At 35.6% G+C, this 21,797-nt stretch overlaps 2 protein-coding genes across 3 annotated transcripts; one reads left to right on the top strand and one right to left on the bottom strand.

Moving 5' to 3' along the window:
- The first annotated feature begins 110 nt into the window (after positions 1–110).
- On the top strand, positions 111–3,664 carry LOC141444729 (uncharacterized). Its single transcript, XM_074110345.1, has 2 exons — positions 111–535; positions 1,393–3,664. Exons 1-2 carry the CDS (start codon positions 346–348, stop codon positions 2,991–2,993), a joined length of 1,791 nt encoding a protein of 596 aa, XP_073966446.1. The 5' UTR covers positions 111–345; the 3' UTR covers positions 2,994–3,664.
- A 7,941-nt stretch (positions 3,665–11,605) lies between these two features.
- Positions 11,606–16,737, bottom strand: LOC141444725 (uncharacterized). 2 transcript variants are annotated; one of them, XM_074110339.1, is made up of 2 exons: positions 16,143–16,737; positions 11,606–14,908 (listed from the first exon to the last, which is right to left on the bottom strand). In XM_074110339.1, exons 1-2 carry the CDS (start codon positions 16,402–16,404, stop codon positions 13,290–13,292), a joined length of 1,881 nt encoding a protein of 626 aa, XP_073966440.1. In that variant the 5' UTR covers positions 16,405–16,737; the 3' UTR covers positions 11,606–13,289. The 2 variants fall into 2 exon arrangements, with proteins under 2 accessions (XP_073966440.1, XP_073966439.1); XM_074110338.1 differs by having other exon boundaries at positions 16,128–16,737.
- Between the last annotated feature and the right edge of the window lie 5,060 nt (positions 16,738–21,797).

Raw genomic sequence — 21,797 nt, forward strand, 5'->3', positions numbered from 1 at the left:
TCACAATGACAGTTGAGTGGTTTTGGTAGAAATTCAACATAAAAGTGGCAGCACCGTTAAGCAAAACGTCACGTCAGTGAACGAAACAAAAAAAAAAGTAAAGTCAAGACACTGAAGCAAAGAGTATAAGTACCTATGTAGGAACACTGAAGACACGCTGAGCTGAGCGTTTTGAATACGCTGGGCTGAATTATAATTTATAAGACGAGATTATAATGATGCTGTTAGCTTTCCCTAATAATAGTGTAATATCACACAGCTTTTAACTTTTTTTTTTCACTTTTATGTAGGGTCTGGTGGACATTGACGTGTAAAAATTATTTATAGTGTTTAGTGACAAAAACTATGTCGGTGGAGATTGTGCGCGTAAAGGAAGAACCCAAGTGGGATGAGGAGTGCGAAAGCGAGGCAGCTCCGGAGATCTTAAAAACTGAAGTTAATGTCAAAACTGAGAACACTCGTCCTAATGTTAAAATCGAGGTTGAATTGCACTCCGAACTATTGCTATCACAAGCCAGAATTAGCTCCAATCGAGGTAATTTTTCAAGTATGATCTATTCATCATTCTGGAATTATATTTGCTAACTTATGGTACAGTTGAGCAAATTGATGTACCAGGGTGGAACCTTTTAATAATGAATTTCTCTATGATTTGACTAAGTTATGAGATGTTAACATGACATTAGTAGTACAAAGATTGTTCGACTGTACATAAGGTGTAGTTCGAATGTTAAGTGTTATTGTATGTATTTAAATGAAGGCTGGAATATTGCTTAGTCCGTTTTTTTTAACTGGACCCTGTAAAACAGACACTTATCATGGAAACCAGAGCTTTAATTGCAGTTGTAATTTTAGATACAATATATATTTTTTTACTTTTTTTTTGTAGTCCACGTAATTTTCCATCAAAACAAGTTTTCATGTTTTTTTTTAAAGTGGATGTTGCAATGTTTTTTTTTTATTCTGCTAAATGTGGGGTATATACTGACATATGCTGAAGACATGTGTGCCACACATGTGTCCAGAGAGAACTAATTGGTATGACCCTGGCTACTTTTTGTCTCACCAGATGTATAAAGCAGAAAGCAACTAGAGCCAATTAGATATCATTGAGAAATTGTTCACAAATCAGATTCTAATTCTGTTACAAAAAAAATTAGAGAAGAAATAAAACTTAGTGAACTGAAAGATATAGCAATCTATATCTACTGCTTACAACCCGTTATTCTTGGTCTGGAATGCAGGACCATTATGTATTCTGAAACGAACCTTATGATAGCTATGTTTATGCAACAAATGTGTGTATGTAATAAAAGACTTAATTACAATAGAGAATTCATTATTTTTTGCAAACAACGGTATTTTCACTGAAATCTCTTTATTCTATTGCAGACCCATCAAATCAAGAAGCCCTTAAAAATGTCAAACCAGAGCCAAAGACTGACATCGAAGAAGTTTACCTACCCATGGGTCCCACGGATTCGTGTCTCGGGGAGAGTTTGGGCTCTCGAGACAGCCTACAGAGTCAGTTAGGACATACCTACAGCGTCAAGCTTGAACGTATTACACCTGACGATGAGGATAATAAAGACTCCTGCAGTGACGACAAAAATGTTGTGCATAAATTAGATGTTAGTTGCTCACATGATGGCAAAGGTACACAAGTCTTCAAACAAGAGTCGAAAACCAAAGAAGGAATAAGTTCAAACACAATATTCCTCAAGAAAATTAGAAAACCAAGACAGTATGACAAAGAAGGAAACATTTTCACTTGTGATTACTGCAACACAAATTTTGTGCATAAAAGTTTTTTAGTAGACCACATAAGATTGCATTCAGGCGCTAAGCCATATTCCTGTAAAATATGCAAGAAACCTTTCATAACATACAGCAGTCTGAAGCGGCATTCGCGCGTGGTGCACAAAACTATTTTAAAACAACACACACTTGTGCACACGGGTGAGAAAGCACATTCCTGCCACATCTGCTTTAAACAGTTCACACGTAAGCATCATTTAATTGACCACATGCTCATTCACACAAAAGATAAATCAGAATGCTGCCCGGTGTGTAATAAACAGTTCTCGCGCAAGTCTACATTAGTGAATCATATGCGGATTCACACGGGCGAGAAACCTTTTAAATGTGAAGTGTGTAACAACTGTTTCCGGCGTGAAAACGATTTGAAACTGCACACACTCGTTCACACAGGGCAGAAATCTCACGCCTGCAAAGTTTGCCAGAAACAGTTTTCGAGAAGTGGCACTTTAGCGACCCATATGCGCGTTCACACGGGCGAGAAACCCCACACTTGTCCTGTCTGTCAAAGGCAGTTCTCACACAAAGACAGTTTAAATAAGCATGTGGAAATCCACTCAGGATTGAAACCATTTTCATGCGATGTCTGCTTCAAAACGTTCCGACGGCAATCATACTTAGTTTTACACAAGCGCTTGCACACAGGAGATCGGCCGCATGCTTGTGGAATCTGCAATAAAACATTCACACAGAAAAGTAACCTAGCTGCGCATGTTTTGATCCACAAGGGAGAGAAACCCCACTGTTGTCTGGTGTGTGAAAAGCGATTCACACAGAAAGACACTTTAACCAAACACATGTTGATTCACACGGGTGAGAAAGAATTTGCCTGTGAAATTTGTAATAGGCAATTTAGGATCAAGTGTCACCTTGTTGAACACAGGCTCACGCACACGGGTGAAAAACCCCACAGTTGTAATATTTGTCACAAACGTTTTTCTCAAAAGGGTAGCTTGAATAAGCATATAAGGATACACACTGGAGAGGAGCCATTTTCCTGTGAAATTTGCAAGAAACAGTTCAAAGATCGCTCCAACTTGATTCAACATGAACGTCTTCATTCCGGAGTGAGGCCTCACTCTTGCGAAATTTGTAACAGGATGTTTACTAATAAGTCTAATATGACTAAACATATGCGACGGGTACATGCCGACACAGTAGAATTTGCAGCTTGAATAGGCTATTATAATAAGATAAGTGACGGAAAAGATTGATGAATTTAGAGGAAGCGAGAGCTGTATGCCAGGATCGTAGCAAGTGGAAGGTTGTAGTCTCTGCCTACTCCGTTGGGAAAGAGGCATGATTTTATGTATGTATGTATGTAAGTGAGGGAAAAGATATACGTGTAAATATTTTTAAAATAACGGATGATTCGCAGTACTTCATTTATCAGCACTTTGTGGAACTACTGTGAAAAAGAGATATTTGATGTGAAGATCCACAAGAAATGTTTGGAGACACAATGGGTCTGCGACACCTTTCTCAGTCAAGTTTTATTTTATTTCATGCAACGGATATTTGTAATGCCGTTTCTATTTCATCGAACAAAATAAACAGTGACGGCATCATAGTGAAACAGGGGCTAGCTTTTTCACTAAATTCGTATATTAAGGGGCTGTTTCACCATCCATTGATTAGTGTTAACTGGCGGTTAGGTGTGATGCCGTCTCTATTTGTTTTGTTCGAATAGACGGAGACGGCATCACATTTAACCGTCGGTTAACGCTAATCAATGGATGGTGAAACAGCCCCTGAACCAGCTATTTTAATCATGACTGCACTATTGTATTTAAAAACCAAATTTGTTAAATTATCTGACCTAGTCCTAGTAAGCTAATTAATGCACTATACTTACTTAATAAATTAATAAACTAACTTAATTAATGTATATGTATCTCCCAACCCCAAATTTAGTTGATATCTGAGGCTTATATAACCCCTTCCATTCCTGTGGCTGTATTGCTTCACGCGCTGACGCTCGATTACGTTCATCATCTGTTACTACCCTCGTCTTCCTGTGTGACAGAAAGGAGTGGTGAAAACAAATGTGATCCCAAGTGAGTTAAACAAAAAAATATATGTAAATCGTCATTGTTGTCTGGTGCGGTCCATATGCTATTTGTTTGCTATCTGTTCCTTCCTCAAGATCAAGATTTCATAAACCGAACATCTCATTATGATTGTTTTTTGGAGTCTTTTTTTGTATTTTTTATTTCAACTCCAAATTTATTACTTTTACGGGTATCCCGTGAAAATCATATCGAAAATACAAACAATCGAACCCAGGTCCTGTCCAGCGGTGGTGTAGGGGTTATAGCACGCAGCACGGATTGCTGAGGACCTGGTTTCGATTCCCAGCGCTGGTCTCTTTTTCTGGTTTTTCTGTGCATCCATGTCTCTGTTTGTATTTTGGATACCGAACATTCTCCTCATATGTGTTGCGTAATGTCAACTAATGTCTCAACATCGACATTGGCAAAATACCCCTTGCTAAAAACAGTAAGAGTGAAAGCCATTAAAAAAAATGCGTTCGACAATAAGGATCGGGACGCAGGTATATAGGTTTAAGTTTTGGTGATAATTTCTTAATTTTGTTCGGGTGCGAGTTAAACAGTTTTTTTATGATACATTTTATTGTATTTCATTATACAAACCCCCTAGGGTGTGTAACCCTATGTTACCCTAAGATGCTGTCAAGGTACATAAGTTACTACGTGATCTCTGTTTATTGTTTATTTTAAATGTAATAAAGTGTGTATCAAATAATATCATCAGTTTTATTCATTGTTTTACTATCAAATCGATTAAATCCGATAAACGACGTATTTTACGCGCAAGTGAAGCTTCAACCATAGATGAGGCGCCAGCTTAACACGTTCCAATCGAGATGGTCTATCTTTTTAGCAACTACGGCGCTGTAAATGCACATCTTTTAACAGTTTGCGCGTAAAAATACGCTGTTTGTGATCTTTGTCACTGGAAACAAACGATCACCACGCCAATATGATCAGTGGAGCATATTAAATTAAAAAATATATTAATTATTCTCGTAGCTGTACTAACAAACACTAGATTAGTTTTTTATTATTTAAAAGTTTTTAATCAACTTCATACTTTAAAATCCTCTCCATTCAGTATCCGAACACATTTGGTAGTTTTTTTTAACCAATTGGCAACTTGACGCTATCGTTCTGCCAATCGAATCATGAGTGGTAGAACATTTTACGGGTGACACTCTTTCCCGGCCCGGATAATACTGGGATGGAAATACCGACCTTGTTTTTCTTGTACACGCCCATAGAAGCTCCTGTCAGTTCCTATGGGCAAGTCCACAAAAAACAGGGCCGGTATTTCCATGTCGGTGTTATCCGGGCCGGGAAAGAGTGTCACCCCATTTTACAACGTCAGCAACAATGCATTAAGCGTCGAATTCTGTTAGTATTTACCTTAGACACAGAAATTCACAGAATAAGTAATAGTACAACTTAGACTATATAGTACTGTATTTACTATCATACTGGTGTTTAGTGTTTTGTGTACCTACATACTACAAGTAGGTATGCAAGTAATGTATTAACGTATGGTCAGGGGTTGGACACTCCGCAGTTTAGGTACTTTCGGCCGGCGCACCCACCCAACGATTGGGTTCGCGGCAGTGGGTTGCCGCTTAGCTCGCATGCTGGACGCGTCGCGCGTGATTTGTTATTACCAACTTATTTGTTTTGCAAACTATGACTTCGAAACGAAATAGTACGTATAAGTTATATTGTTGTGTTTACGGCTGTATAAATAAAAAGAAGATAAAAGATTTGGAACTATCATTTTTCAACCTTCCGAAAGATATTGAAAGGTAAGAAGCCATTTTCTTGCATTTAATTTAAACTGTCTTATAGTTAAATACTCTGTAAGCGTAGTAGGTGCATAATGAGAACAAGATTGTTAGGTATTACAAGGATTTTAGGGCGTCTAAAGGAATATAGTTTTGCGACAGGTAGGTACCTATTTATGGTCTATTTCAAATGATACTAAAATGACAGTCTGAAATGTCAAACGTAGAAATAATGTGGCCAGCATAAAAGGAACAGTGCTGCTCCATGATTTCGGTTTCGTAAATAATCGATTTACGATAGCGAAAATAACATTAAAGCAATTCAATATTCTACTTTCCATTTTGAAAATATAAATGCACTTTTACGAAATGAAATGAAATAGTTTATTTTGCTTTAGACATGGTAAAATGGTCTTATAAAATAGTGCTAATGTGCTATGACATGTCTAGCCAGATACATTGGCATGCAAACATTGTCTTATATTCTAAAAAGCATTTATCCTGGATATCTTAATATTTTACGACATATATACATTGGTACATAGGTACCTACAAAATCTTTCGGTGATAACCGGTTGCGGCACACACATCACTATTTATGAGACGCAAAAAATAGGTAACACATGAAACGTCATTTTAGTATCTCGAATTAAGAAACAGACCATTTTCATATTGTTTACAATCAAAGTCGATTCCTTTTTGATTGAATACCGTTTAATTCACCTAAAAGTAAACACTTACCCATTTTAAAACAAATCACTAAGTAGGTAACTAGTTTGCTCAAATGTTTGTTTATAAGTAAGTAGGTACTTTGTCAAGCCAACTAAACAAAAATATCACTAAATATTGAGCAAAGAGGTACCTACCTATTTAGGTTTGTTTTATTTTGTGACTTACGTAATGATTAGATTACGTGGATAAGTAGGTAGACGATGGATATTATAGTCCGAGAGCTATAGCAACATTAAGAACATTTCCGTAAATAAGTATAGGTAATGGTTTTTTGAAATACACTTGCTCGCAAATACCTCTTTCCGTGGGTCAACATGCTCATAGAAAGCGTATCTTTTCCACACATGTGCGGAAAAGATAGGAACAGATTCATTGGACATGTCGACCTACGTAAAAAGGAATTTCTCGCAAAATGCATTGTAAATCTTTGTTTCACATACGTGTGAGAGTGAGAAGTAGGCAATTCCCTAATTCGTGTCGGCAATTGAAACACTCGCTGACGCTCGTGTTTTATCATCACTGTCACTCATTGGGAATTGCCTACTTTCCACACCTGTATCATAAATAACTATTTCTTTTCAACATCAAATTTATTTTATGAAACAAAAAATATTAATTTTCTATATATATAGTTGTATACATACATAATATCTGACGGCCGGGTGGCCAAGTGGTTAAAGAACCTGACTGACTACGAAGCTTGAAGTCCTGGGTTGGATTCTCGGCCGGGGCAGATATTTGTATGAATAGTACGAATGTTTGTTCTCGGGTCTTAGATGTTTAATATGTATTTAAGTATGTATTTATCTACTCGTATATAAGTATGTTTATCCGTTGCCTAGTATTCATAGTAGGTACAAGCTATGCTTAGTTCGGGACTAGCTTAATTGGTGTCATGTGTCTCATGATAGCTATTTATTTATAATATTAAATTACCTTGCTCGGATTGTAAACTGGCATTATATTTTATTTCAGACGACGAGAATGGCTAACAGCAATCGACAGAGAAGATTTACTTGATGAAAAAAAGCCAAACAAGCCAAAACATAGCTACGTTTGTTCCGCACATTTTGATGACTCTGCAATTTTAACTTCTATTTCTAGACGGCTAAAAAGTGACGCAGTACCCACGAAATTATTACCTCATATGTCTCACAGAAACATACAACCTGACGCTCTTAAATTAATCATAACAAATAAAAATACATCCACTCGAGTTCTTCCACAGACTTCAGTGGACATGTCATCCCACTTATCAAAGAAAGATAATATATTGGTATCCACTTATAGTCACACCCAATCACAAACATGTACCCAAGTACAAGAGCACATATTGCCATACGAAAAAGAAATAGAACTGGAGATTGCCAAACCAAATATAGATAAATTATCAAATAAGTTGAAACACAAATCAACAGTTCCATCTGAACCTACAACAAGTACCTCACAATCGCAAACAAAAGTACGTATAATATCAAATAAAAAAAATAAAATCGAAAAACCTGAGAGTACTCGTACTTCTGTTTCATCTCAAACAAATTTAAATGAAACTTCAGATAAAATGCTACAAACAAAATCAGCATTATCTGATAAATCCCCACGTAAAAGAAAACTGAAAGAAGAAAATGAGATTGTTAAATCTAAATCCAGGCGGTTGGAGAAAGAAGTTTTAAAAATTGAGAAAGAGTTTGAAGCAAAAAATGCATCCTTGGCCTCCAATCCCGAAGACGAAGTAGCTGAAAGGTTTATGAAATTGGTTGAGTGGCAAAACAAAATCAAAAACAAATTCAAAGGCAATCGCTACGATGCTGAGTACAAAATATTCGCTTTGAATTTACACTGTGCTAGTCCACATGCATATCGTTGCCTCCAAACCGTACTGAAGCTTCCCTGCAGAAGAACGTTGAACAGATTAAAATTGAAAATTCCTCCTAAACTTGATAATCGTGTTCTAAACAGCCTATCTTTGAAAATGAAATCACTTCCAGAAAACGCAAAATATGCCACAATTTGTGTAGATGAGATGGTACTCAAACGCAACTTATATTATGATACAAAAAAAGACGAAGTGATCGGATTCCATAATATAAACGGTATTATATCTCCAGAAATAGCGAGCAATGCCTATGTTATAATGCTACAAGGGATGTATTGTAACTGGAAGCAGCCTATAGCCTACGCTCTTTTAGGAAGTACCAAACATTATGCTGAATTAGACTCATGGATGAATGAAGTAATACTAAAACTTTTTAGTGTGGGTTTAGAAGTTAAAGCCATTATATCCGATCAAGGGTCAAATTTTGACAAATATGCGAAAGTGATTAAAAAAGTGACCATCGATAAGCCGTACTTCTTTGTTGATGAGCATAAAATCTTCTATATTTTTGATGTGCCGCATTTATTGAAATGTGTGCGTAATAACTTACTATCGAGTGATTTTCATTACAAAGACGACAGAATTTCTTGGGATCATATCAAAACGCTGTATGAACAGCAGAAGGAAAAGAACCTAAAGTTGATACCGAAAATAACAAGTGCTCATGTAGAACCAAACTACTTCCAAAGGATGAGGGTCAAATATGCTGCTCAGATATTTAGCAACACGGTAGCCGCTGCACTTGAGACTTATATTGATTTTGGTCAAATCGACAAGGAGGCTAGAGGAACAGCAAAATTTATTAAAACAATGGATGACTTATTTGATGTGCTGAATTCGTCAAAAATAAAATCTGTCAAAAAATATCAGAGTGCTTTTAGGATGTCTACAGAACAAATATCAATTTTACGAGAAGCTCAACACATGTTTGCAACTATTCAATCGACAAATCGTAATACCCGAAAAAACAATACTAATCAGATAAAGACATTCCATAATTTCCAAATAACCATTCAATCAGTAATTCAACTGTTCGAAGACTTAAAGTCGGAGGGATTTAAGTGCCTATTTACAAGACGGCTAAACCAAGACAGCATGGAAATTTTTTTCGGGTCTATAAGACAACAAGGTGGTTCATGTTCTGAGCCTACATCCATTCAATTTACTCGAGCATTTTCAAAGTTGTTCTATGTCAACATGCTGAAAAGTGATGAAACAAACTGTGAGAGTGACATTTATGAAATTCTACTTAAAGCTGAGAATATAATTAACAAAGAAAGTTTAAATCCATCTGAACAAGCCAGACCGTCACTAGTAGCCTTAGGTTGTGACATTGATTATCACGTGGATTTACCTGAAGCAAATGCACTGACGTATGTTGCAGGATTTTTACTTTTTAAATGTTCTAAAAAGCACTCAAGTTGCAAAGAAATGTTTGGAATGCTTGACCCTTCTCTGAATTTGGACCATACTAGGTTTACTCACTACAAAGCTTATAATAAAAGTAAATCGTTTTATGGAAATCTAAAGATGCCCTCTCAAGAAATGAATGAGTATGTACAAAAATTAGAGACAGTGTTTACACACAATTTTGAGCACCATTTAGACGAAAATCCAGGAAGTGCAATATTTAAATTACTAAAAGAAATTCAATTACCTACATTGCCATGTTCGTGTTTCCCTGTGGACTATTTGTTAAGGTTGTTTGTGAGGCTTCGTATATTTTCGACCCTTAAATTTAATAATCGAAATTTTAAATCGGGAGAAAAAACAATCAAACAGTACTTAAAAGTAAAACAATTGTGAGATTTTTTTGTAATAAAAAATATACACATTACATTTCTTTTTTTATCTGTTTTCTTTATATTTTCATTCAAAATACCTAGTTACTCACCCTTCTGTACAATAGACTAACATAACATTAATAAACTGCCATGCCAGCTCTTAGACTACAATAATATGGCGCCGCATCGAATGTTTGTGTATGGGGCATTTTGTAGAGTATCTGTGGATTCAATCAATAAATAAAAATGGTTGCTGATGCTGATAAAATATTGTTGTTTTGTAGCTTTAGCCTTTAAAGTTTATTTACTTATTTATTAAAGGTAGCTTGTTGAATTCATATTAATACCCACCCACTGTTATCTTTATTCATCGGCGAGAGGGAGCCCTGCGCTCTTGGCGCCAAACCGGTTTCGAGTCAACGGTGCTGTCGGTGCCCAACGGAATATGAACGCTCGTGTAACATTATAATAAGTTACAATTTCGCGTGCAAGTCGTAAGAGTAGGCAACGATTTATACCTAAACTTGACTTTTGTTCGAGAGAGTCCCTTCTGTACGGTGGTAATACTGTTAGTTATTCTGTGGTATAGTGTATTGATCTAGGACCAAGTATAAGTTCTTATGGATATTTAACTGAAGTTATTAGTTACTTTGAATTCTATCAAATCTTCCGTTAAGTAAAAATTAGCAAAGTTAAGCAAATTAACTTGTGTATGTTTACCTAAGATGTTTACGAACCACTCGAGTATTTGATCGCATTCGGCAGAAATTCTATTTGCAATGTTGGCAATTTTCATTAAATATTCTTACTAAATACGTTCGGATACCAGTGATACTTGTAAATTCGTTTAATTTGGTAGCATTTTTAATACTTGCTTCGCTTCTATGGAAATTGACCCTGAGTGCTGCAGATCGAAAATGTTAAACAGTCCTCGTTTAAAGCATTTGTTTCATTCGCTCCTTAATGTTGTTATTCCTACGTTCATACGCAAACACGAGAACTTGTTTTTAAACCTGTGGTGTTAAGGAAAAAGAGATGAGTCAAAAAAAATTGAAAAATGAGATTTTTCAGATTATTGTTTTTTTTTTTATATAAACAAGTGGTACAAGTGAGTGGAAAATTACGAGCCACTATTGAAAACCCCTTAGGGCCACGGCAATTAGGAGATGGGTCAATATATATTTTTGACTTAAGCATCTCCTTTTTCCTTAACACCACATAAACCAAGTATAAGCTAGGGCACTCACCTGACCCCTACATCGTGTGGTAACTCTGGTATCAGAAATATTTGCGAAACTTTGTGTACGGTACGGAGAGCCTTTCCAAACGCTTGTTTATTTTTAGAATCCTATTACAACGTTAAATCCACAAATGCTCGTCCTGCTCACCTATAGATTTTCAGCAGTGGTTAAAAAAAAACACTAAAGTGTGTACTTTCGCATTTCTTATCTGTTGTAAAATAGAGAAATCGCTTTGAAGCGATTAGGCGACCCAATGATGATTTAGGTGGTATTTATCTCCATATACCTGTTTAATGTATATAGACTGCAATAAAGAGTCATTGTATTGTATTATAATGTCTTTAATTTATGCAATATATCTATATAACATTGTCACACTATTCAATGACCACACTACCGAGCCTTTAACTATAATGGCAGAATTAAAAAAATACGACGCAAAAGAGTAGAAAATAAATTAAAATGTTACGTATCTTACACGAAATTTTCACCATGTTGAAGCAGTAGAAAAACCACAAAGAGTGTTGCCCCCAATTAGTTTCTACTCTTTTAGCCAGACTTTAAAAATGCAAGAAAATCGATTACAGATACATACATTTTAGAATAGGATAATACAATCTTTGTAACATGCTCGCGGCGTAAGGCCATGTCTTCGGCGCCCTTTTAGATAGTTCGTGTTTGTACGACATAAAATACAAATACTCACTCCTACCATAGTAAAAGGGGATAAGTTCACTACGAACAAAAGTAAATCGCGCGGCTGTGTGCGCGCCGGTTGGCGCCGGTACGCACGCACCCGACGCACGCACACACTGATAATTTAAGGAGGTTTAAGTTTTCTTTAGTCAACGACGCTGCCATCGGCGCCGTATGTTTCGATTTTAGGTCGCTCGTCTTGCTTTACGATCTGGTACTCGTACTCACGTATTTTTTGCATTAGGTATAGTTGTAAATTAGTAGTATACATATAAGTGTAGTGTAATATTGCCGAATAAAATAATAGATACCTACATACCTATAAACAACATAGTTATAGTATTATGTGTAGGTAAACATGAGTAGTATTTATTCTGTCGCCATCACCATTTCGGCAAATTTATAAATAATACTTTTAAATTTAGTATTATATTAAATATAACGGCATAGAATTTGTCTGGTTTCTCTAGACACAGACATTAGACAAACTTTCGTACTAAAATTATTTGCCGGTAGGTAATTAATCTAAAACAGAAGTCGACAACCCTAAGCGCCGCGCCGGAGTAGGCAGTTAAGTTTTCTAAAGGGTCGGAGTGGACTTGTCCTCTTTTACCATCCTCCTACGAGATAAGTATACTAAATATGCTGAGTCCAGTTTTCGTTTAGATTCATAAAAATAGTTATTCAAATGAAGTGGTTAAGTTGAGCTGGCACGCGCGGCGCCCTGTAGTATAGTCACCATCAGATATTTCGAAGCAGTTGGCCGGTGGTGGTCAAAACTATCGGCACATGCACTCTATTATTAAGGTATTAGAGTTTATTTATCAATATTTTTGACCACCTTGGCCGCTACGAAATATCCTGAATAAAAGCCGAGCCGACACTGACATCACCTATCTGTAGAATTTGTATGGAAATGGAACTTGTTCTATGAACGGCCAAGTTTAATTTTGATATAGCTGATGTTGTTACTCGATGAAAGTTTCATTCCAATCTTCCACATCTATATAAACAAAAATGTATCACCAAAATTCATCACGCATAACTTGCATCATCATCATCACCCCAGCCTATAAACGTCCCACTGCTGGGCACAGGCCTCCTCTCATAATGAGAGGGCTTATAACTTCCAACAGCACCAAGTTGGATAGTTATTTTTTTGCTGCGTTTGTTAGTGTCAGCACAAGGTTTATATGAAACAAAATTTAAAAAAAAACTGTAACGGGGGCGAAGCCGCGGGCATCAGCTAGTTTATAATATTAATACGAAGTACGTTTAGATTATTATAGACCCCTCCTTGCTGCAAGGTTACGTTACGACGAATCACTGAGCTCCTGCTTAATTATTGTTTCCCTATAATTTGGCTCCAGTTCAATCTCTATACAATACTGGCTTACAGGCGCAGGTAGATTTGCAGCAACATGCACTCTTTGATGTCCCGTGAGCGCCGCCCGCGTCTTAAACTGTTTGCAACAAACATCACAAGTAAACGGTTTATCCTCCGAATGCTTCCGTATATGTTTCGCCAAAACCTCTCGTTGAGCAAACTGTTTCTTACAAATATCACAAGAGTATGGTTTCTCTGAATGCCGCCGTTCGTGTTTTCGCAAGCTGGATCTGTCTCTGAAACTTTTACTGCATATTTTGCAAGAATACGGTGTTTCTCCGGTATGTATCAGCATGTGGCGTTGGACGTGGGCTTTGAAAGAGAACTGCTTGTGGCATATATCGCAGGAGTACTGCTTTTCAGTAGTGTGCAGCGCTCTATGTCTAGTCATGTAGATTTTGACCCGGAACCGTTTTTGGCAAATGTCACAAGAAAAGGGCTTTTTCTCGCCTTCTGTGTGGATCCGCATGTGCCTAGATAAACTGGCTTTTAAAGCGAACTGTCTCCCACATATTTTGCAACTATGTTTCTTTTCGCCTGTATGAAGTTTTATATGCGATTCTAGGTACGCTTTATCTTTGAAAGTTTTGCAGCAAAGGTCGCAAGTGAAAGGTTTATCATCGGTATGGGTCCGCATGTGCCTGGAAATGCTTGCTTTGACTGAAAACTCCTTATTACAAATCGGACAAGAATTCTTTTTTTCATGGATGCGTTTATGCTGGTCCAAATGTACTCTGTCTTTGCATTCTTTGCTGCAAATCTCACATGTCATTGTTGGTATTACTTTTTTTTCTCTGGTATGTAGTTCCATATGTCGTACTAAGCTAGTCTTGAAAGAGAATTGTCGTCTACAAATAGCACAACTGTGAGGTTTTTCACCTGTATGTACACGCATGTGCCTGTCCAAGCTATCTTTGAAGAAGAATTTCTTTTGGCACACCTGGCAAGTGAATTCCTTTTGGCCTGTATGCAGACGTTTGTGTCTAATTAAATAAGTCATAGCTTTAAACTGTTTGGAGCATAGTTTGCAGGAGAAAGGTCGATCACCGGAATGTATTCGCATGTGTCTTGCTAAGCCGTTTTTGAATAAGAATTGTTTTTTACATATTTCGCAAGTATACTGCTCCCCTGTGTGGAACCGTTGATGCTGTGCCAAGTAGTTCTTGTCTTTGAATTGTTTGTCACACATTTTGCATGGATACCGTTTCACCACACCGGTATGTGTCGACATATGCTTCATCAAACTCTCCTTGACGGAGAAACTTTTGTCGCAATGTTCGCAATGATGTGGTTTGATCCCAGTATGTACTTTAACATGTTTGGTCAAATAATGTTTGAGAGAGAATTGTTTTTGGCATATTTCACAAGTGAACGGTTTTATTCCGGAGTGGAGTATTTCATGCCGTTTTAGATCGGCTGGGCTCTTGAAGTGCTTGTCGCACATGGAGCACGGAAAGCCTGATTTGGCCAGAGACTGCTGCGAGCCACTAGCTCCGGCTTGAGTCGGCTCTTGGAAATCTTTTGGAGCTTCATTGTTGAATTGATCTGAAATTATAAGAAGATTGTGTGTTTTTATCTTAGCAATAGTGACTGTCGATATTATCTTGCAAATGGATTTGTTATTTATTTGTTATAAACCAATGATAATTTACAGAAGTACAGTTTATACCAAATTACCAAAGTAAATTAATTAAATTAAATCAATTTAATGTATATGGTAGACAGGGGAAAATAAAAATAAAAACTATTTTCACTATTTTTACACTACTTTCACTTAAATGACTAATACTATCTGCCAAATAATAATAATAATATCTGTATACCCACATACAAATTACATATATATGTTTGAAAATAAATCCAGAATTTTTTTGCACCTAGTTGGGAGCTTGTATAAACACCCTTTCTGATAATGTAGTCATGCCCTAGAGTCTAGGGCCTAGACTCACCCCTAGATTCATTAAAGTATGTAAACATTTGTTAACCTCAAAATCCCGAAATATATTTTCAGTGCTACTAAAATATCCACACACATTTTAAGACAGTGTATATATTTGCAATATGTAATGCTAATAAAGGTTTACAATTTGCTCGTTTTAAAACCTTGGTACATAAGTCATAAAATCATTTTAAACATCTGTTTTAAATAATTTATTGAATCAGGCGTTACTTTGCAGAGGTCCATTTAATCAATGAACTAAGACAGTAACTTTGCTCACCCACAACCTTATGATAGCTATGTTTATGCAAAATGTTCATGCAGTTTCTCCACCTCCACACACGCAAATCTTGCATAAACATAGCTATCATAAGTTTCGGTGTCATTGTAATACATACATAATCTAGCTCTAGTTGGCAGCGCTCTGCAATACCCCTGGTGCAGATGTTTATGGCGGTGGTATCTCTTACCATCAGAACCACTGCTCGTGCTTCCAGTCGTAAAAAAAAAAAAAAAAAAAAAACATACTAGACTAGTGTATTTCAATACAGAAATGAAAATGTTTAGATAGTTTAATGGGGAATTTCGATGTTTATGACACCAATTGACATCGTTTTGTTTACATTTAGTTAAATAACTATCCAAACCAAATATTTTTTTTTCTTCTATACAATGGATTTCACCTTTGCTGTTTAAACAAGACGTATTTTGCCAATAACGAAGTAGAGACACTGCACATATGAGACTGAAACAGGGTCAACCTAGTAATACAAGTAGTACTAGTTTAGCAAAAGAAACTTTATTTCATAAATAAACCAGATTTACCCAAGAAAGCATTACCTTGATTGGAGGAAACAGCACTCTGATCTATTTCCACCTCTATTTTGATATCACGGCATATCGACAGCTCGTCTTCATCGCGGTTCTTTAACTCGTCTGCCTGAGCTTCAACTTTGAACCTGGGGTTTGGCTCAGCTTTGACCTTCTCGGATACATTCTCCTGTTTGACCTCCTCGATGTCAACTTGTACGGAATCGCTTGCGTCGTCTTCCCATTTCGGTTCCTCCTTTACGCGAACAAATTCTAGTGAATTTAGTGCCATATTGTAGACAATACTGGCAGTTTTAAGTTATGCGTTGAGATACGACGTCCTGGCAGCACTGCATAACAATAGATGTATTTTCTGATTGTTTTCCCACTATTTAAATGTTACTTTTACATGTTTTGTGAGTCGTTTTACATTTGTGTTTTCAGGAAAAATTAGCATCATTGTAAACACAGACGACACATTTTACATAGAAAGAAACAAATTTTAGATGTTTCATTAATTTCAGTGTCCTTTATTCGCAAATTATCGCAGCAAGAACTATATATAGAGTAGTCTGGAACGTCTGGAACTAACTATGCAAGAGATGAGACGACGCCGAAGCCATCTTTCTGCATTATTATTGACGTTGCAGTGAGTGTTGCAAGCTTTTTTATAATTTCTACCAATAATACTTCTACCAAAATATATAGGAATCCCACCAGTATGGTAAACATGATTTTACAAGCTTACAAATAAGCATAAAAACATTAGTTGTTCAAAATATTCACGAAAACACTAAACTTAAACTTTGTGGCAAATATATATTTCAACACGTTGGAAATAATATTTAATCTTGAGTTCACATTAACTGCGACATGATTACACAAACAGGCTTTTATACATTTGCAAAAATCGTATCTTATAACATAGCTTGCTCCTAAATATCTTTAGATAGATATTATTATTCATTCCTTCTACTTATTTATTATTGACTTTGACTAGCTAGGTCGCCTTGCTCTTATTGAAACTAGCACTGCGGGTGCCGTGCGGTTGTATCATTTCGAGCCCAAACACTCTTTACACGCTTTTGCTCTAGCTTTTTTCTGGTGGGTGGGTTAGCGCAGTGCTGCTTGTGACCGATTTAAAATTTCTACTAAATTACGTTCGGATACTTTTATGCGACAAGTCGACTGACTAAAAAAAGGCTTAAGGCAAGGTAAACACTGATCGACTTATGTCAACTCATCTTAGACTGAACTTCTGTCAAAAAAATGTCAAACCCTATAAATGTTTCGTTATCATTTCCCAAAATTAATCATTTTTTTTTATGATTAACATTAAAAACGGTGCAAAATTAAATAATTGAGAAAGTTCGGGATCTGGGAGTGGTTTTAGATAGCAAACTTACTTTTAATGTCCACATTGATGGTATTGTCCAAGGAGCCTACAACAGCTTGGTTTTATCCTACGGGTCTGTAGGCCTTTTCGGCAAGAGATTACCTATAAATTTATACTTTAGCCTAGTTCGGTCAATTTTGGACTTTGGATGTATAATCTGGAGTCCTTTCTTTAAATGTCACATTCGTAGAATTGAACGAGTTCAAAAGAAAATTCTAAATGCTCTGGACTACAGAATGGGCAGGGTTACAATCGTACCTCAATGCTTTTAGCTCACCATAATTTGTTTCCTTAGAAAAGCTACGCACTCAATTCGATTTGATTCCTCTTTAAAATAATCATAGTTATGTGGACTCCCCCTCACTGCTGGTAATATTTCATTCAAAGTTCCTCGATGCAATGCACGACATGAAAAATTGTTCTCAATTCCGTTCTCCGCACTAAATATTGTACTAACTCTTTACTTCAACCTTGTCTCAGTTATTATAACAAAGATTTGTCTCACATTGATATTCTTGCCCAAAGAAACTGTATTAACTTCAAGAACCGTGTTATTTGCCATCTAAATGTTAAGTAATCGCACGCAGTTCCAATTTCCAATTTCTTGTTTAACTCATAAGAATGGTTAACTGTTTTTGTTTTCATATATAAGGATATTATCGTACCTGTTTTTACTTCAATTGCAATTCCATTTTATCGCATCTACCATTCCTGTTTACCGATGTATGCTTTATACTTATGGCACTCCAGGTCTATACCTATCATGTCTTAAATGCAATGTTTAAATATGTGACTGTTTGTTGCCCTTAATAAATTAAAAAAAAAAAAAAAAAAAAAAGTGTCAATGTCAAGCAAGCAAAGCAAATGCATTTCCCAAAATTTGAATCTTTTTTTTCATGTTAGTATAAGCCCTATTTTAAATGATTGTTATTGTTAAAGCAATGATTTGTAACCTCTGTAGTAATAGTTTTAATATCTATGGTTAAAGGAAGAAGACTTGACGCTGTTACATTTGAATTGTCTCTGAATGATTTGTGTTGTGTATGAGAATAATAAATATAAATCCACGGTAATCCATTGCATATTATTTAACATGGTAGCAGAGCGGTAAATAAAGTAAATAAAATGAATTAATATTGTATACGGTAAAATAGTTTGAAGAAATAAAGTAAGATTAGATTGTTTGAAGAATGGCGAACGTGAGAGAAGATTGTCCTATACAAATTTTCGATGGAAATAATTACGATAAATGGAGATTTAGACTGAAACTACTCATGGAAATGAAGGGATGTTATGAGGCAATGAAAATGAAATAAGACCGGAAAAATATAAAGGAAAATGACTGGATAAAAATGGATTTGAAAGCAAAAAATTTAATTGTCACGAGTGTTACGGACAGTCAGCTTGAAATAATTATATCGAATCGACTGCGTGGAGCATGATTACAAAATTTGATGCAATATATCGAGTAAAGTCAACTGCAAATAAGTTACTGTGCAAACGTAAGTTATTGAAATTAAAAATGGCGGAAGATGACAACCCCGTAGATTTTTTGAATTTATTTGAAAAGAATATTAACGAATTGAAGAATGCCGGTGAAGAAATGACTGAAGATGATAAATTGAAACATTTATTGTTGTGTTTACCAGAAAGTTACACACATATAGTGGATATTGTTGATGCATTGCCAGCGAAAGACAAGTCAGTTGAGTATGTGAAGTCGAAACTAATATTAAATTACAAGAAAAAAGAAGAGAATGAGTCTAAAGGACTAGAAACATTTAATATCAGAAGAGAATGTCTCAAGTAAGAATAAGAAATTGTTATGGCTGTAACGAGCCGGTCATTACCAAAGAGATTGTCCAAAAAATATGGTAAGGGAGCAAAATGTACCAAGATGGCAAGGAAACTATAATATTAGGGGAAATAGCAACATTAGAGGAATATACAACTGGAGAGGACAAAATTATAGAGGCATAAGAGGAAATTGGAGAATGATGTCAAGAGGTAGAGGTAATTTTTCAGGTACAACACGAGGTATGACACGAGAATTTATTATAATCCAGCCCAGGATGATACGACTGGAGATAATTATTTAATGTCGAAGTGATGACTTCAGCGAGAGATCCGGTGAGTGAAGATTATCCAATAAAGACAATTTAACATGGTTATTAGATAGTGGTGTTCTGACCACATTATAAATAGTGACGAATATTTTGTAGAATATAAACTTTAGATAACCCGATTGATATTAAAGTAGATGGTTTTTCTTTAAAAGCGAATAAGGTAGGAAATGTGTTAATGTATTTCTATGTGAACGGGAACTGGCTTAGAACAACGATTAGGAATGTATATTATGTACCCAGCATGAAACGAACTTATTGAGCGTATCTTCAATTACGAGTTATAATAGTTATGTAGTTTTGATAATGATGGAGCTAAGATTTTTAATGGGTCTAGTAATAATGTATTGGCTATTGCTGAGAGGAAAAATAAGTTGTTTATACTGAATGGGAAAGTAGGTAAAACAATTGTAAAATCATACACAACAAATAGTAACATGACTGAAAAAGAAAAATGGCATCGAATTCTTGGACATACTAATTTTATTAATTTGAATAAAATGTGCCAACAAAGTTATTAGATGGTTTACCAGAAAGAATTGAAAATGATTATGTGCAGTGTGAGATTTGTTTAATGAATAAAATGCATAATTTACCTTTTGAAAATAATAGACAGCGTGCAAAAGATATTTTAGAGATAGTGCATACAGACGTAAACGTCCATTGAACCCTACAGGTGTTGCAGGTGAACGTTACTTTGTATCTTTTATTGATGATTTTAGTAGAATAGCAAAAGTGTATTGCATTAAATATAAAGTGAAGTGTTTGAATGTTTTGAGGCTTATATGAATTTAGTTGAAAATATGACTGGGAAGAGAATAAAGGAACTGCGTTTGATAATGGAAGAGAATATATAAATAAAGATTTTTACAGGTTGACGAAAGAAAAGGATATTCATAAATCCATGCCCTCCATACACGCATGAGTTGAACGGAGTTGCAGAAAGATTTAACAGAAGTGTCATGATAGAGCGAGATGCTTAATTTCAGAAGCGAATGTAGATAAAAATACTGGACAATTTTTGTGGAGACTGCAGTGTACATAGGAAATAGATTGTTAACGAATACAGTAATAAAAAATCGCCTTATGAAATATTTACTGGAAGAAAGCCCGATGTGTCAAAAATGAGAATAATTGAAGTAAGGTTTTTGTGAGAACTCCTGAAGCAAAAATAACGTCGAAACTGAATCAAAAGGAGTTAAAGGTATTTAGTAGGATACACAAATACGGGATATAAAATATTAGTAGACAATAAAATGACTGAAACAAGACATGTAACATTTATAGATGAGACTGCTAGAGTGATTGAAAATAATGAAGATGGAAGTGAAGACGAAAATAATGAAGTATTTGAAGACGCGGTTGAGGATACAGGAGAATCAATTGCACTACAAGAAACTAGAAAGTGATTGAATATGGAAGACCACAGAGAACAAGAAAAGTGCCAGAAAAATATAAAGATTTTGTAGTTTATGTAAATACTTGTGATGCGACTGTACCAGAAAATGTTGAAGAGGTATTGCCAATTAAAGGAGTATTAGGGGATTTAGATGTTGAAATTAAAAACGGTATAAAATATATATGAGGACAATACAGGGGCAATTGGTTTGGCTAGAAATGGTAAGTTTTCCAAGAATTCGAAACACATTGACATAAGTTACCATTTTGTGAATGATTACGAAAAGAAGGGTTAATTAATGTTCTGAAAATATCGACTGATAATCAGATAGCTGATATGTTAACAAAAGCTTTAGGAAGAATTAAGTTTCAGAAATTTAGAGAGTTATTAGGCATATAGAAGATAAATGTGTACTTAATATTAGTTTGAATGTATTTAATGGGTTGTAAAGGTCACAAATCAAGAGGTGTGTTAAAGCAATGATTTGTAACCTCTGTAGTAATAGTTTTAATATCTATGGTTAAAGAGAAGACTTGACGCTGTTACATTTGAATTGTCTCTTGAATGATTTGTGTTGTGTATGAGAATAATAAATATAAATCCACGGTAATCCATTGCATATTATTTAACAGTTATAAATTAGAGTATGTTAAATTGAGCATCTTTTAATAGGGGTACTTTTCTCTGTGACCAACTACAATGAGATAGCGTAGAAGAAAATGAGCATTCGACATACATATCTTTATCAAACAATAGCTAAGATTAAG

The sequence above is a fragment of the Choristoneura fumiferana genome, chromosome 30 (assembly GCF_025370935.1).
Source record: "Choristoneura fumiferana chromosome 30, NRCan_CFum_1, whole genome shotgun sequence".
Classification (NCBI taxonomy): domain Eukaryota; kingdom Metazoa; phylum Arthropoda; class Insecta; order Lepidoptera; family Tortricidae; genus Choristoneura; species Choristoneura fumiferana.